The sequence below is a fragment of the Penicillium cataractarum genome (genome assembly GCF_028827025.1).
Source record: "Penicillium cataractarum strain IBT 29864 chromosome Unknown utg000005l, whole genome shotgun sequence".
NCBI lineage: Eukaryota > Fungi > Ascomycota > Eurotiomycetes > Eurotiales > Aspergillaceae > Penicillium > Penicillium cataractarum.
In genome coordinates, this window is record NW_026622741.1 from 4715458 (window position 1) to 4731378 (window position 15921).

At 46.8% G+C, this 15921-nt stretch overlaps 7 protein-coding genes across 7 annotated transcripts; 2 read left to right on the forward strand and 5 right to left on the reverse strand.

The window, feature by feature from the left end:
• Nucleotides 1-75: 75 nt before the first annotated feature.
• N7496_007404 (uncharacterized protein) lies at nt 76-618 on the forward strand (the record flags this gene model as incomplete). The annotated part of the gene is made up of 1 exon (XM_056700333.1): nt 76-618. One exon carries the CDS (start codon nt 76-78, stop codon nt 616-618), a length of 543 nt encoding a protein of 180 aa, XP_056555746.1.
• Nucleotides 619-923: 305 nt separating this feature from the next.
• On the reverse strand, nt 924-1712 carry N7496_007405 (VOC family protein; the record flags this gene model as incomplete). The annotated part of the gene is made up of 1 exon (XM_056700334.1): nt 924-1712. One exon carries the CDS (start codon nt 1710-1712, stop codon nt 924-926), a length of 789 nt encoding a protein of 262 aa, XP_056555747.1.
• Nucleotides 1713-2624: 912 nt separating this feature from the next.
• Nucleotides 2625-3232, reverse strand: N7496_007406 (uncharacterized protein; the record flags this gene model as incomplete). The annotated part of the gene is made up of 2 exons (XM_056700335.1): nt 2625-2833; nt 2902-3232. The coding sequence occupies 2 exons, from the start codon at nt 3230-3232 to the stop codon at nt 2625-2627; spliced, it is 540 nt and encodes a 179-aa protein (XP_056555748.1).
• A 3902-nt stretch (nt 3233-7134) lies between these two features.
• Nucleotides 7135-7794, reverse strand: N7496_007407 (uncharacterized protein; the record flags this gene model as incomplete). Its single annotated transcript, XM_056700336.1, has 1 exon — nt 7135-7794. The coding sequence occupies one exon, from the start codon at nt 7792-7794 to the stop codon at nt 7135-7137; it is 660 nt and encodes a 219-aa protein (XP_056555749.1).
• A 3455-nt stretch (nt 7795-11249) lies between these two features.
• Nucleotides 11250-11540, reverse strand: N7496_007408 (uncharacterized protein; the record flags this gene model as incomplete). Its single annotated transcript, XM_056700337.1, has 1 exon — nt 11250-11540. The coding sequence occupies one exon, from the start codon at nt 11538-11540 to the stop codon at nt 11250-11252; it is 291 nt and encodes a 96-aa protein (XP_056555750.1).
• Nucleotides 11541-12247: 707 nt separating this feature from the next.
• Nucleotides 12248-12808, forward strand: N7496_007409 (uncharacterized protein; the record flags this gene model as incomplete). Its single annotated transcript, XM_056700338.1, has 1 exon — nt 12248-12808. The coding sequence occupies one exon, from the start codon at nt 12248-12250 to the stop codon at nt 12806-12808; it is 561 nt and encodes a 186-aa protein (XP_056555751.1).
• A 1269-nt stretch (nt 12809-14077) lies between these two features.
• On the reverse strand, nt 14078-15571 carry N7496_007410 (TLC domain-containing protein; the record flags this gene model as incomplete). The annotated part of the gene is made up of 3 exons (XM_056700339.1): nt 14078-14545; nt 14614-15351; nt 15449-15571. 3 exons carry the CDS (start codon nt 15569-15571, stop codon nt 14078-14080), a joined length of 1329 nt encoding a protein of 442 aa, XP_056555752.1.
• Nucleotides 15572-15921: the final 350 nt, after the last annotated feature.

Genomic DNA, 15921 nt, shown 5'->3' on the forward strand with positions numbered 1-15921 from the left:
CTCAAACCTAATTGAGCCTGCAGCCGGACACATAAACAATTAATGTCCACCATCAACTCCCAGGATCTCACAAAAATGCCTTCAGTTACTGATGCAGTTCATGAAGCCTACAATGCCGGAATCTTTGAAGGTAATCGGCATTCCCTGTATAGAGATATTTTTAAATGGTCTCAAGAGCTTCGCAGAGGAGATCGAGTTCACATGAATATTGCAGCAAAGCTGGATGATTTTGCAGAGGGATGGCGGACCGGCCAGTTAGAGGAAATCAAAAGGATGAACCCCGAGTCTAAAATGGATGCCCGGAATAACACTTGTCAAAAGGTTGGGCGTCTCTGTGACGCTATGAATCGGGTCGCCGATATCCTTCGCAGACAGCTCGCAATTGAGGTAGATGTTGCTGACCTACTGGTCGCGATCTCCGTTCATGTTGGTAGATGTCGGTACTTCTGTTCATCAACGTCGGTTCCGGATCCATACGCAGATGGATTGGATGTTTTTGCGAAGAAAGAACATGAATTGTGGTGGAAGACTCATCGTAGTCGTTTTGTTCGTGAGATTTCCACTTCTCTCATGGAGTCTATGAACTGTCGTTGCTACCGCTGCGTGTTTACCAATTAGTTTCCTTGGACTGTGGGATAAAGTCAACTTGCTTTTTCATGTTTCTATTCAGGAGTCTGAAATTTACTGCTAGTCAAATTTTGGTTGCGATTATTCCTATTCGAGTATCAAGCCAAAAATTTGTGCTTTCTTTTATGACCATTGACTCTGGCAAATATCAATTCTATCAATATACATCCAACGGGGTTGCAAATTCAAGTCTGTAATAAATCTGGAATGTACATCATTGGGCCTTTCTGACACTCGCCATCCACTACCCAGACCTATTGTTGACACAACACATCATACCATATGACCAAGTCTTCTCAAGACGAGAGAGACTCGATCTCCAAAACAAGACCAGGCAATAGATCAACCTTGCCAGGCTTGGATCCATAAAAGACCAAATTAATAGCTTTCTCGCCGCCAGAGAGGGAAACAATATTATGCCCCGATGTCGAGCCAGAATGAGCATTATATTTCCAAGGTCCGCCAAATATCACATCGTAAACATCCTTCAGGTTTGATATCTCCCCATGAGGAACTTGTACGGATACGGAGCTGACACCTTGCACGCCATTGGGGTGTTGAGTCAAATTCGGTTCCATTTCGTAAGGAACGCGTCTTTCACGGGGCGTTCTGTCGAGACACCAGAAAGGCATGGTTCCCGGAGTGACTGCATCAACATCTCCATTCTTAGGTGTACAGACTGCCCATTTTAAAACAGTGCCGTCGGGTTTTGTCCGACCTCCGGGAATCGGATCCGTATATGATGCCCCGATATCAGCAGTTCGAAATCTGTTTTGCACAACATCAAAGTCGTTCTCCGAAGGTAGAGTGAAAGCCCAGTCGATGATGGTGCCTTCTTTTTCGTTTCCCCAGCGATGACTGCGGCGTGCCTTCGGGTCCACGTCTTCGAAGAATGCAATAAACTCAAGATAACATCCATCTGGGAGAAGAACCAATTTGTTTGTCGTGAGTCCATCGGCGTGGTTACCGCCTGGTGCGAGAGTAAATTGGCCGTCTAGCTGCTGGGAGATTCCAAGTAAATCATTATGAGAAACGAGGATGACGAAGTGGTCAAGTATAGGGAGTTGGGCTGCTTGGTTAAACATGGTGAGAATGTTTGATTGAAGGCTTTCTCCCACCATGAATCTTGATGAAAGCAAGCTTTGGGAAGATAGAAGTGCGAGATATCGTGAGATTGGAGAAACGTGACCCCGCACGAGCACGAATTTCCCCGCTCCGTGGTGCAAGTTGGAGGACCTCCATTTTCTCGCCTAGGAAAGCCCATGGCTGACATTTTTTTTAAAAAAAGTATTTAATTCCAGCTTCCAATATGCCTGGCTTAGTCAGTCGTTTCTCCTGTCACTATCTTGAAGGTATAACAATAAGTTTCCTAGATGATTCCTCTTGACCTTCACCTTGGTAGCATCCGCTCAGCACGTCAATTTACATAATGCCCAGCCGCGGTTCCTTCTCCGATCCTCGTGTTGATCGTGAAAGCAATAAAGTTACTTTGCGTTTTAGGACTCATGTTAAATTTTGTATCTAATCCAACGCATCCTTCGCGTACTTTTCTCGAATACGCTGGTCGGTCCATTCATGGTTATCTTTGGGATTATATGCATATATGATTTACCAAACCTGTATGACTTCTCCATTCATATCCATTGAGGCAGTATCTCTTATGCTCAGAGGTTGTCATCTAGTCAAAGCCACTGGCCATATCGTATCTCAGCTCAATCATCTGCCATCCCTTTTTATTCTCCATTATGAATCCAGTCACTTACTATCGCCGATAGCTTACTCATATCTTCTGTGTCAATCTTGACATTGCCAATGCAAGTTTTATACAAGTGAGAGCGAGGTGGAGGAAATCTGCCCTTAAAGGGCCGTGGAATGAATAATCAAATTTGGCATAAGATCGAAGGCTCTCTCAAAGGAGGATGGTAGATCCATCAAACAAACAAACTTATGTCCCCTGTTCTCTCGAAATAAAAACTGAATACTCTGCCATCTAAGTCTCACAGAAACTTGTTCATTGCGTTGTTGATCACGTTGTTGACGCCCTGGTTCACAAAACTGTCTGTTCCAGAAGGGGCGTATTGGTCGACCTCCTTATCAACCGTCGAGTCAACAAAGTTATCAGCTGAACCGGCTTGTTGATTGTTGTTGCCATTGTTATTGCTGCCGTTGTTGTTGTAGGAGGAGGAACCGGCTTGCTTGATGAATCCTGTGATGAAGCGGGTCAGTTCACGTAGAGAAAATAAAGGTTAGGATGAAGGCATGTCGCCGACTGACCTTCAGCTTTGTTCAAAAGGCCACCGAGGCCACTGCTACCAGAGCTTCCACCCCGATTACTATCGAAGTTGTCCGAGTTACCGGAGGACTGGTTCCCATAGCTATCGTTGCCACCCTGGCTACCAAAGCCGCCAGAATGGCCACCGGACTGGCCACTATAGTTGTCATTTCCACCATAGCCACCACTACCACCATCCAGGTTCCGCTCAAAACTAGAGTCGTTGTTACCACTGCCGTAATCGCCTTCGTTGGAGCCGTAGTTATCGTTGTCACCAAAGCCTGACCCTCGGCTTCCACCATTGTAGTTATCTGAATCGTTGTTGTAAGACATTTTGTGGGGCTAATGACGGACTTTCGAATAAAGAAGGGTCTTGAGTATGGGATAGAGAGTTTGTATTATATCACCATTGTAGAGAAGTGGAGGGAATTTATACTGGAGCGGGGGGCGAGATAACGGGCTAAGCAGCCCCCGTTTGACCCTACAACCCCTCATTACTCTGTAGTTATCATAAAGTGGACTCTCTTAGCGACCTTGAAGGGAGCCAATGATGTGAACACGGGGGTTCTCAGGTTTAGCTTTCTGGCTAGTCATTTGCTTGTTCAGCACTAAGCTTGCACTATTGAACTCTATTATATGAGACACGGACTTTGACCATGGCTTTGCTAAGTGGACCCGCCGTGATTGGTGCAACCTCGTCAGATATCCTGATAGCACTGTTGCAGATGTTACGCAGCAAGTGTCTGAATGCTTCGATTGGCGGGTCAGACTGATCTAGTAGAGTAAGCTGCCTTTGTCCTGATTTACCCACGGTCACCAGCCGAGGAACTTGTCGCGCTACTGGAAGGCTCCAGTCACATCCGGACTCAATCCTAAGAAATCATGTGTTGAGTCCAGGTGGGTTCAACACCTTAGAAGAGGCGCGCGGGGGTGGAGTATTGTGATGGCCGCTGAACTCTCTTGCCCGAGCATAATGAACCCGTTTCCCCAGAGTTTACAGATGCGGGTAAGTCTAGCATCCTAGAGCCTATGGATAGCACACGCCATCTTACCACCTGGTCTTTGACTTGACTGGCCGTGACTACGCCACCAGAAAGCAGCCTTAACCACTGTGGATAACAAGATTTCAAAGGACAAATTATTCTGAGGACCGGCCAGATATTTCGATTTTGGCAAATTAAGGTCTTGCTCGTCAATTTTACGACAACACAAATAAAACTATAACATCTCGAGCTGGAAAGTACCAGCGCTATACAATGGTAGAATCACATTTAGAATCACTACAAGATTCCCCCTCATAGTTATCATTAAGTTATCATACCCCTTTCTTTCTGCCTCTTCCCCGAATAATGTCATTATGTGAACCCTCATTCATCATTCAGCGAGCATAAAGCCCTTTATTACCATTATCATTCCATTTAACAGTGAATTTAAAAAACAGCCGTCAGTTACATAAAGGAAACAACTGCTTTATCTAAGCTAAATTTATATCTTAGATATAGATACCCGCAACTGAAAACGTCCAAACGCACCAGATCTGGCCCCGAGCTCACGACCTAATCATAAAGTCTAGAGCAAGTATTCATCAAACCCTGAGTGCTTACAGCCATGGATTCCCCCGAGAGGGCTAGGGGGCTAGCCCGAAGAAACGTCACATCCTTCGTTGATCAGAGGCGGGAGATGGCGACTAAGTTGATAGACTGGAGCAGACAGTTAAAGCATTATGCTGATAACCAGAACGATGAGAATGGGCAGCATCCTACAAAAAGTCAGGAGCATCACTGTGAAAAAAACAGACAAGTTGCCGCCTGGCTAGAAGGCCTGTTCCAAGATCTGACAAGATTTTCTCTTCTTCCAGGCGTGATTTGGCTCTATCATATCAGATCCGACCCACAGCACGAGGCAGCAGTTCAATGTTTTCTTAGGAAAATTGACTGTATCAAAGCGGTCCTAGGAAGGGTTACCAGCAGAATTTGGGATCCGCCGGTCTTCCAGCCACTCATTTTGTCGGCAGATGTACTTTCAATGCTTTCTTTGGCTATTGTGAGGCTTCGTCTTCTTCGAATACTGGATGTTTTCGCTGATGCTCAAGATAACATGGCGTTCGAGAGAAATATTTACGTTATTAGCAACTTGCCTGCCTCAGATATTCGCTCTGAAACTTGGGATCTTCTATTCCAAGGCTTGTCAAGGTGTAGTTGTGGTTTCTATCTGCAGCACGGATATCGACACAGTTTGATGTAGCTCTAGAACAAGATGTGAATACGTCCCAGTCATAAGTCCTGACTTGAGTTTGCCTTGTAGATTTCATCGAGTCGTATTCTAAGCTTTCTGGCGATATTGTTAATTAGCGTTTGATGAATGGTGTTAAAATTTTTCGTCGTGCAATTTTTTCAAGGAGATAGTGAAGTCTTATCAACTCGCTACCGCAGCGAAAACACCACTTCCTCTACACTTGGAGAACTCAGTACCATAATATAGGCTCACAAATCAGCAATCTAGCCGTATAGATTTTGCTAAAGGAATTATGACCATAAGATGAAGATTCCATATTTAAAGATAAAGTGAAAAGTACATTCCTTTCCATGTAAATTTCTTTTCTTTTTCTTTTTCCCCGTAATATAGGTGCCGTCTACCTAAACTCCGGAGCACAGGATAAGTTGTTAACTCCCCTAGCAGTGCGGCCCCGTAGGTCAGCGATGATCCCGAAGCGTGAAGTATACACAACCTCCTCCCCTGTCCACCTTAGGCATCAATAAGGCGAATTGAGACAATCTGGGGGAATTACAAAAAGGATTGCAAATTTTTCGGTCGAGATGAAACGCTGACTATAGAATTCTTCGCTTCCTAGGATATATTTGAATTCTTGATGCACACAATGACGAACCAAACCGAAATGCCAAGGACGCAAAAAAATCACACTTATTTTTAAGATTTCCCGAAAATATTGAACGCCCTTTCCGTCGCATTCAGAATCAAAGCTAAAAAAAAGATTGGAAACTATAACGGAGAAGAGGAAAGAAAAAGACAGAGAAAAAACTAGGAACGCCGAAGGTCCACCAGACACCAGCATGTTCAAGTCGAATGGACAAGATTATCAATCAGCTCTGGGATATCCCAATGGGCAAGCCGGATATAGTCCTTGTACTTGTCCTTGCGCCCAAAGGTCTTCATGCATCGCTGCGCCGGGCACTTAAAGGAGTGCGGGGAGATGTGGGTCGATCCGATGTGCCGCAGGAGGCTGCTTTTAGCTCTGAAAGTACCAGTGTGTAGACATCCTTTCCATTTGCACTTAAAGGCGGCTAGTTGGCTTAATCCAGTCAAATAATTAGCATAATCTAGATTGAGGGCCATATTAGGAGAGGTCGACCTACTTTTGAGCGTTCACTTGTTGACCATTGTAGGATCTTTGCTCCTCGACACCTGTAAGGATGGGGGTTTTTTTCGCTGCCCGTGCCTCGATGGGAGCAATAGCAGAAGGCAGGACATCCAGTTGAGGGCTTGAGATTCTCACGGGTTGAATAGGCTGGCTAAATTGACCATGCTGGGTCGTCCATGATGGGTTCCCGATGCAGTTTGTAAAAGCGGGTCCCTGGTCAAATTGAGTTAACGGGTAGGGCGATATAAACATTGGGTCAAATTGGAACCATGAATTAGGAAGGAAAGGGTGCACTGGTTGAAATTTCATAGTGGCGATCACTGTTGAAGCCCGGAGCTGGGACTGGACCATGCTAAGACTCCATGAATGAGAGACCCGGTCGTGGTTGAGTTGTGAGAAACGACGATGCTACTAAGATCGAACATCGAGATGACACAAACGAAGTAAATTTGGTGTCGGCGATAGACAAGTAGGTAGTGTAATAAAACTAAGCTGTGTGTGCAAACGTGGTATCTCGGTCTGAGGCGCCTAGTGGGTTGGTGCTCAACCTGGTCGCAGTCCACAGTGTAGTCGTCAACAACGGAACTGGGGAATGTCAACGGGATTTCTGGGGCAGCTACGGACTCGGACTCGATTAGTCTATAATTCCGGTCAGCAATAAAGAACCCAGTTGGAAAAGGTGATTATCTGAAGGAATTCATGGATTGCCTAGTTGCTATGTGCTTGTGGGCATATTCGTTGGTAACTATGTACAGAATCCATTTCCTTTGGCATCACTCTGGTCTGAGCACTCCATTCCACGCCGTCGTTGATTGTGAAAATTATGCGTACACTGCTGATTATATACAGACAAGTTCTATGGCAATTCTGAAGTATTCTCTCCAGTTGGCAACTGGTGATAGTACACCGGATCCGCATGGAGCTCGTTCCAGGGTCTCGACAGTGTAGCCGCTGGGTCTGCATCAAGCTCATTCCAGGGCCTTGACAGAGCCGCAGAATCCGCCTCTGCTAGAGGCGTGTGGCGAGCTTCAAGTTCTGGGACGTTGTGTTTTTGACCAGATTGCTGATAGTGTTGCTGGTTCCCGTCAAGCTCGCTCTTATATCCATAGGCATTCTGGTTTGCGTCGAGTTCGTTCTTATCTTTCACCAATGATGTTATTTGGTCGCCGTGATCAGATTCCTCTGGTATGTTCTGCGGCAGAGGCTGCTGTCGAGTTTGATTTGGGGTTCGCTTTTTCCTGACGAGCACGATAACCATAACGATGACGACCAGGACACCAACCCCGACGCCGGCGCCAATGCCTGCCTTAGCCCCTGTACTCAATCCGGATCCTTGTGACGAGCCACTGCTGGAACTGCTAGTATTGGAGTTGAGAGGAGATACACCGACTGTGGATGAAGATGTCGAGGCGCTGTTGCTGTCACTATAGCCGTTTTCGTTCACTACAGTTGCCGTTGCTGTCGCTGAGGTTATCTCTTGACTGATTGTCCCAATCGCGTTGGAAGACCCCTGCATGCTTGTGGCTTCGTCGCGGTCAGAACAAGGCCTCAAGAACATTGCTCGGTTTCGCTTGGGAATAGTTACCTGCTGTCGTACTTGAAATGCTAAAGATGGTACTACATGCACTCGTAGACACGGCTGTGAAAGCAGCTCCCACGCTGGAATATACTTGTCAGTTTATTTTTCCTGAGAATGCCATGCCCTATGAGTACCTACGCGGCACAACTTGCGGCAGCTGCATCTGTGAGACCTAATCCAATGTTCAACCACCTGTGTTAAAACTTGGATTGCGGTTCTCTTACTTGCAGCATTCGTCGAATCGCAGAGCGACCGTAAGCAGCATATGTAGGTTTCATGGAATATCGTGCTCTGACAGAAGCAGAAAAAGTCGTCCGTGTTACATGTTGCGACGGTCTCTCCCTCGATTTGACATGTTTCCTATTATCACACTATTGTCAGCAGTCGAATTTGTGAGACAAATGGCGGGAAACAAACCGAACATGCTAAGGTCGAGTTTAAAAACTGAGGCTGAACTAGCTGTGCGAAAAGCGGTAAATACAGGAGGTAGAGATGCCGGGCCATGTGTTGGACCAAGAAGATTTTATGGAAAAACAAGGAAAGGGATTCAAAGTATAGTGGAATCGGAAGGGAATGAAAAATAATTCTCAGTAATGAGGAAGTGCCAGAACTATCAATAGTCTGTTGGTTAAGCCTCATTACGGAGAGTAGTAGTCAACAGTCCATCATCTTACTGGGTATCGTTTACGGTCTTCGAATCCCGAGTGGGATGTATGCGACAGATAAAGGAATCTTAGACGAGCCAATAACCCCCATTGGTCTCGTTTACAGTAGCGTCAACCTCGGAAAAAGCCTCTGAGGGGCTTAGCGCAGACTGTCAGCCTCAATGGCTCGATCCATACAGTGGGGTGAAGAGTCAAGATAGAGCTTTCGGGCCACATTTTCATACCATGGAACTGAATGTAAGGTCCGATCGCAGATAATAGCTATCATTAATGGAGAGGGCACTTGGATGGAACAGTCTATGTCTCAAAGAATGATCAAAACTAGCAAGTCTTAACAATGTATTCAACCAGGTTTAAAAATGACCGCGCAAACTATCTGAGGAGGTGGCTGATGGTGCATTTTTTCCCTGGGGATTCTTTTGCTTGCTCTGCCTCTGAGTACTGAGAGACATATTCCATCATCGAGCTGCACCTCTATGGTGCAATTTGCGCAGAACGTGTTTATCTGATGAGGCTACGATGCTGTGTGTCTGGACCCTGACAACGAGCAATTCAGGGTCATATGCGGGCCGTTCCAGGGTCTGCAATAGTAGCGAGGCTACAAGGGTACTCCGTACTGTAGTGAGTTAGTGAGTTCACTATCAACTCAACTTGGAGATTGCGCTTTCCTGGATCAGTACAGCCCAGGCGAGACCGGGTCGTGCTCGAACGCCACAAATGCTCCACCCCCCTGGTGAACAAGAATCGCAAATCGAAGCGATTGGATAGAAAGACCTGATATCGCAAAACTTGTAACTATCGGTCACAACTGAATTGATAAGCAGCGACCAAATCACCAAAATAATAATCACCGAATTGACTGATCTCGAACGTTTACGGCGGACTATATATGGGCAACTTCCCCAAAACTCCAAAACCTACTACATAAGTGAGTTCATTATTGGCTAACTGGATTTAATAATAATTATGTGTTTAAATTATAATTTTGGGCCAATTTAGCTATGAGATATATGAGATTGGTTATGAGATTTCGACTCCAGTAATCCCATTAGTTAGTTAATTCGAATTAATTTCAAACACTTTCCCGTGGTAATATCACTTTTTCTATAAGGGATGTAGGACATGTATAGATTGTGTTGGCCGAAATCTGCAGGGTTGAAAATTGCTAAGGGTTGGGTACCCTAGGTAGGTAACTAGTCCGCGGTAATAACGTTGCTCTCATTCGGTTCAGAAAGCAACATCTCTCCTCCCGCAACTCAATTCCAAATGGAGTCTTTGCTCTGCATCTCATGGAATCCTTCCCTCTATCTCTGAACATATTAGAATATCGCGGGGTTAGATCATGAGATGATAGTACCCCTGGTCCTCCCCCAGAGGCCGACGCATCAGATTACATGTTTTGTCATGGGGCCACACATTCGCGTGGACTGACTGTTCAACTGTTTCCTGCAATGGAGGACTGAAGACCCCAGCAAAAGGAGCATGCGATAAACGACAAATCAACGAGGGCCCCGACCCCTTCTGTTTCCCTACCAGTAGACGCAGCCACATCCAGCGTTCAGAATGTGAAATCGCAATCTAATAATTGCACCAGCCATCCATTGTTCGAAAATTCGGAGAAAGGCCCAAGTTCTCGGTTCAGCAGCGCTGATATCTTCGACAGCCTCCCGGCCACAGAAAGTGTCCAGGCGAGCCAGGACATATCAAACCCTGAGCAGAACAAATTGCCCTTGACCACTATAGCCCCCAAAGATGCTCTGTGGCAAAAGGGCTTCCAGAGGCTTTCACCAGATGAGCAAGGTCTGCTCAAAGACGCGATGAAGCAGGCGGGCCTGAACGAAATAGATATAACAAGACTTATCACGGTAGCCCAAGACAGGCAAAAAGAATGGGAGGGCCGAACCTGGAAGTTCAATATCCACGGCCCCCAGGGATTATACAAAGAACATTGTTGATTGCCTCACGACTCCCATCGACCTCTGTGTTCAGTTCACGCCTCAACCAGCAAACATAGCTTGACCCTTGGTAGAAGGCATCCAGGGAAGAGCATACAGCGGAGATAATGGGCCGAAGCAAATCATGCCCGGGCTCGGTGACTTAGATACTAGCAGCAAGGGCGCTCAAAATAGCGTCAAGTATAGCCGTTCTTGGCGCTAAATTACCTTCGCCTCTCTTTGTGATAAAGTCAACCTCCTCGAAAATGCATAATTTTTCCATTAACTACTATACTTTCTTTCATAAACTCATTGTTCTCAATACATTACTCATAGCTGAGTGTTCTTCTTTATTCAAAGAATGGCTATTGTTACTTCAAAGAGGTTCTCTTCTTCATTTAGACTTGCAAAGACAAAGTAATCCTTGTTAGGAATCCTCGCAATCTGAGAAAAAAATATAGAACCCATGGCCCAAGTATAAAACAGGCCTGTCCCTCTAGTAAATAGATCTTACCACACTCAAGCATCCCCTTGAAAACATATCTCTCACCATTAACATTAACACCTTGATCCCACACTCAATTAAAAGCCTCTCATCGCAACCATGCCATCCGGAAAATCCAATGTCCCCACATCCCAAGAAGCACAGATCAACCTCTTCCTCAAAGAACGAGGCAACCTCTTCATCGACATGATCCACTGGCACTAACGACTTCAAGAAACCCCCAAATGCAAATTCACACTTGCTGACTGGCTCCAGGACCTACGAGATGACTTTTACCGTTTCTCTGCCCTAGTTCGAATCATTCGTTCCCCCTGGACCCTCTCCGCAGATGAGCGTGCCGGATGGGAGATATGCTGGAACGACAAGGTTCGCATTATCCAGGAGAACATAACCAAATTGATTGCCCTCTTGCGGGCGTCGCCATCGGATTGGAGTGATGATGGCCTTGCTACGCTCGTCCTGATGATTGCTGTTAATATTGGACGACTCCATCATGAGAGGGTCGATCTTCATGCTGGGTTGAGCTCGTTTATGAAGAATATCCATGAGCTTTCGAGGAGTATTGATCAAGAGGATCATTTTCCTAAGCTAGAGGATGTTTGGGTCAGGATGACTGGGATTGTGTTCTGTCGATGCAAGTACTGCATGCGAATTTAAGGGGATTGTAAAGGATGGGTTCACCCTCGAACCTGCTAAGTGACTATCAGGAGGGTCCCGATGCTCAAGGCATGTGGTATATAAGAACCGAATTAAATCTTTCAAATTTTGAGTCTAATTAATAATTTAACCCGTAATCTAGGTCAAGGTAAAACCGCCGCCTCGGGAATTAATCGGCTCCCGGAGCATTGGGTGTGCTAAGTTGGTACTTTTATCAAGAGGTGCGCCATTTTTTGCGATAGGATAGGTAGAGCAACATATGGACACCCTCAGTTTCGTAGAAAATATAATTCCTACTGTGTCCTTCTGTCACATCGATGGGGAGAAAGCGAACGACTTCAGTTTCCCGTCTAAATGCATGATGGCATACACTCCACGCCCACAATTTTTCTTAACCCTCTTTCGCGAACTCTTCAATACCGTCATTTATTCCGCCGGAAATTATCCACTACTTGCGCGGGCTCATCAAATCTTTCAAAAAGACCCTACTCAAACCAACAATGTTTTACTTCAGCACCGATTGCTCTCGGGATTATCCTCAAACTTCTAGTAAGCTACCATCAAAAAAATCCCTGTTGTAAGCAAAGACTAATGAAACTCAGATCCGATATATCATTGGCCATGTCTTAATGTCTATCTTAATCCTCGAGACTGTGGAGAAGCAGGTCAATGTCTCTGAGGTCGGAGAGAAGCTGGCTCCCTCAAGTCGTTACTTGCTCCAAACTAGTGCCGTTCTGTACCGCAGAGGGGGTGTCCGTCTTCTCCTGAATGGTATCGGTTTTGCTTGTACCTACTGGGTAATGCACTCCGCAGTAACGACACTGTCTAGTACTCTACTTCCTAGTCTGGTGGCGTATATTATTGCATCAGTCCTGCTCGCGGAAAACCGTTTCTATTGGACTGTGCACACCATACTTCCACGCAACCAGCTACACTTCTTTTCTAGTACCCGGGATCGCCGACGATGGAGAGCTTTGGTGCTTCCCACTTTGATCTACTCCACGGCTGAATCAGTCATGCTGTATTTGCCGGGGCTATTCAACAGCAGTCTCGCTCAGGCATTGAACGAGAAAGTCACGATAGAGGGGTTATCGCATGTTGTGAGATCCGATATCCTGATATCGGCGATCATGCTCTTTACCCAGCTGTCTCTCCTCCTTCCCTCTTATATTGTGTTGCTTCTGGTGTAGGCCAGTCTTCTGCCAGCGAACTGCGAGACGCTGGTTTAAGGCCGTCACGGCAGCAGCAGCGAGGTATACGGGTGGGAGAAATATTTTCGGTGGCCAACTGGGGACCGCTACAGGCTTGGGAGGCGGTGCGGATGATTCGGGTAAGAAGTTTGCTTTATTGTCCGGAAATGCACAGAAAGATGTGTTTATGTTTGCTCGCAATTGCCGCTATAGTGCATTCCATGGTCTAATCTATGTTGTAAAATGAAGTATCAGCGCACTACGAGATCTTTGTCAGAACAAGTGGGCACATATTTTTCAGAGACAAGGGATTGGTTTATGGTTGGTCCATTTATTCTATTTGTGGGCAATTTCGGAACGTAGTGTAGTAAAACTCCTCTATTAGTTATAAGTAGACGCTAGGAGCGGACCGGGCCGGCTTAAGTTTGCCCTATTCTTGTTGATTTTAGTAGGTTGGGGCTAGGCCGATATAGTATGGGTAAATGTGAGCCATAGGTGCCGCTGGTTCTCATAGGGTGTACTAAAAATACGACACGTGAACCCTGGATGTGGAAGCCTAGAAGCTGTCAAAACTCTGATCACCGAGTGTTACACGCCATGGTGTAGTTCATAAAGCAGAGATACCTCTAGTAAAGAAAGATTGGAGGTGCCATACCAGGCAAGCAGGCCATTAAAATCATTGATATATTCGTCTCACCGCATAGCCCATCAATCCAAAACAAACACCGACGACAGCTAAAAACAACATGATAAAGAATGGGGAAAAGGTGGTGATAAATACAGACAAGAACCAAAACCAAAACCAAAAGTGGACTGTGCATGAATCGAAAACAAAAGATATTACACATCCACTCAAAATGTACCACATGGCTTTGACCGGAGGTACTCTTTAGTCAAGCTCCTCCAGATCCGGGGATGACATCGAGAAGGCAAAGTAAGCGGATAAACCTCGCTCAAGCACATCATATCAATCATGCACAAAACGTCAACCATGCACAAAACGTCAACCATGCACAAACGTCAACAGAATTCCTCGTGCCTGTCCCCAGATCATCTAGGCCTCCCACATGATCCTCCGATGCATTCCATTAATGCATAATTATAAACAGGGAAGCGCCGCGCTACCCGAAAGGTCGGGCATGTGTTGCAACCGATGACGGACAAAAAAAATGGAAACGTGTAAAAGAGATGGAAAACCATGCATCCCCAAGACCCACATCAAATTAAGATGTGGGCTAGGGTCTCATTATCGGGTCCTTGCATTACTCTTCAAGCCTTGCGGCTACGTGGCCGAGGGCCCTGCTGCTCAGGCACAGGCTCGCCGTTGATTTGCACCTGAGGTGCGATGTTCTCCTTGGCGACGCCAGTGGCAATAGTAGCCTTGGACTCGGTCACTTTCTCAATCTCCTCCTCGGACTCCTCGTCGTCGGACCGCTCGTCCTTGGTCACGCTGTTGAAGATGTAGTTGGCCAGGATGCGCAGGATCAAGAAAAGCCAGAACAGGTTGACGGCTTGCAGACTGGCCAGCAGAGCGAAGGTGATGTACTGACTGATCCAGCACTTGTACTGCTGGGTCTCCCAGTTGAGTTCGAAAGGACCGACGGTACGGAACTCGGTCAGAACGGCCCAGAGAATCTTGAGGTTCAGGACGTGGCGGAGGTAGATCCAGATGCCAACGAACATGCAGAAGTAGGGCGCAACGATGACGGAGTCGAGGTAGTTGAAGGTTTTAGACGTCTGCATTAGTCAAAGTTAGCTTTCTTAAAACCTTCTTCCAACGAAGCCTCCTCGCACGAATCACTTACAGCGAGGAAGAAGTCCGAAATGTCGTGGGTAATGTACACGGCCAGACCCATATAAGTAAAGTGGAAGCGGTAGCTCAGTGCAATCAAAGCCAAAGTGATGATGTGGTGGCCAACCAGCTCCTTGAAGTCCTTACGGGGCTTCTCCAGCTGCAACAAGAGAACAATGGCCTGCTGCGCCCAGTAACTCGCCTCCAGCAAGTAATAAGCCTTGAAGACACCCTCATGCTCGCGGTGGGGGAATCCCTCGAACATGGCAGTCGTGTTGAAGTACCAAATATTCGTCCGGCTCATGACGTACAATCCAAACGGTCCGAAGATACCAAAGTAGATCGCGGTGTAGACCTGCTCCATGAAGCGGGCGGTCTTACCCTTACCCCGGATTCCGCACCAGACAGCCAGCGGGCGAATCAACTGCTGCATGATGAACTCGCGTGTGAACGAGAGGACGACGGTGTAAAAGGCCACGAAGGCGATATCTTTCTTGCCTTTGCCGTACATGATAGGTCCACCGGGGGTCTTGGGAGGCTGAGGATAGGAGAGGAAGATGGCGCTGTGCATCGGGTTCGAGGTAGTCGGGTTGACCGCATACAGCGACAGCAGGAAGAGCATTATGATCAATGGGAGCAGCCATGTATACCGGAGGCAGGTATCGGCGAATCGATGGAGGAGGGAGCGATTGCGACGCTTCTTTGACGGCGACTTCCCGGGGGACTTGTCCGCGATGCGATTCTCCAATTGCTAAGCACAAAACGTGGATGTTAGTTCCTCGCTGATTTCCCCATGCACGTTGGCCTCGTATTTTCTGTACGAGGGGATCGCCGAGGTAGATACGCACCTTGCTCAAGTCCGGGGAAGTGGGTTCAATTGGGCTAACTTCGTTCATCGTGGACATTGCGGGCGCACTGGTGTCGCCGCGAATGTCCACGCCCAGTTGCGACCGACCACGAGGGCGAACCATGGCAGGCAGTGGTCTGTTGAAGCCGTTCGGAGGGTATGTGGAGGGACTCGTGGGCGATTGAGAGGAAGAGGAAGACGTCACTGCGCGAGATCGGAGAGAAGGCGGGCTCTCACGTGCGGACCGCAAAGAAAAAAAAAGGCGACGAAAAGGAAAGAGACGAAGGCGGATCAGGCCAAAGGTCGTCGTCAGGAAAACGAACACGAAGTCACGAACACCCGACAAGGTGGAGGTTCAATTCGTCCAATTCATCCAATAGTGTCTCTCTTGGCTTTTCCTTTTTTGACTTGAATTTTTTTTTTCTGAGCCAGGGGGGTCGAATAGCTCCGCACTTCTCAATTTTCCCCTTAAAA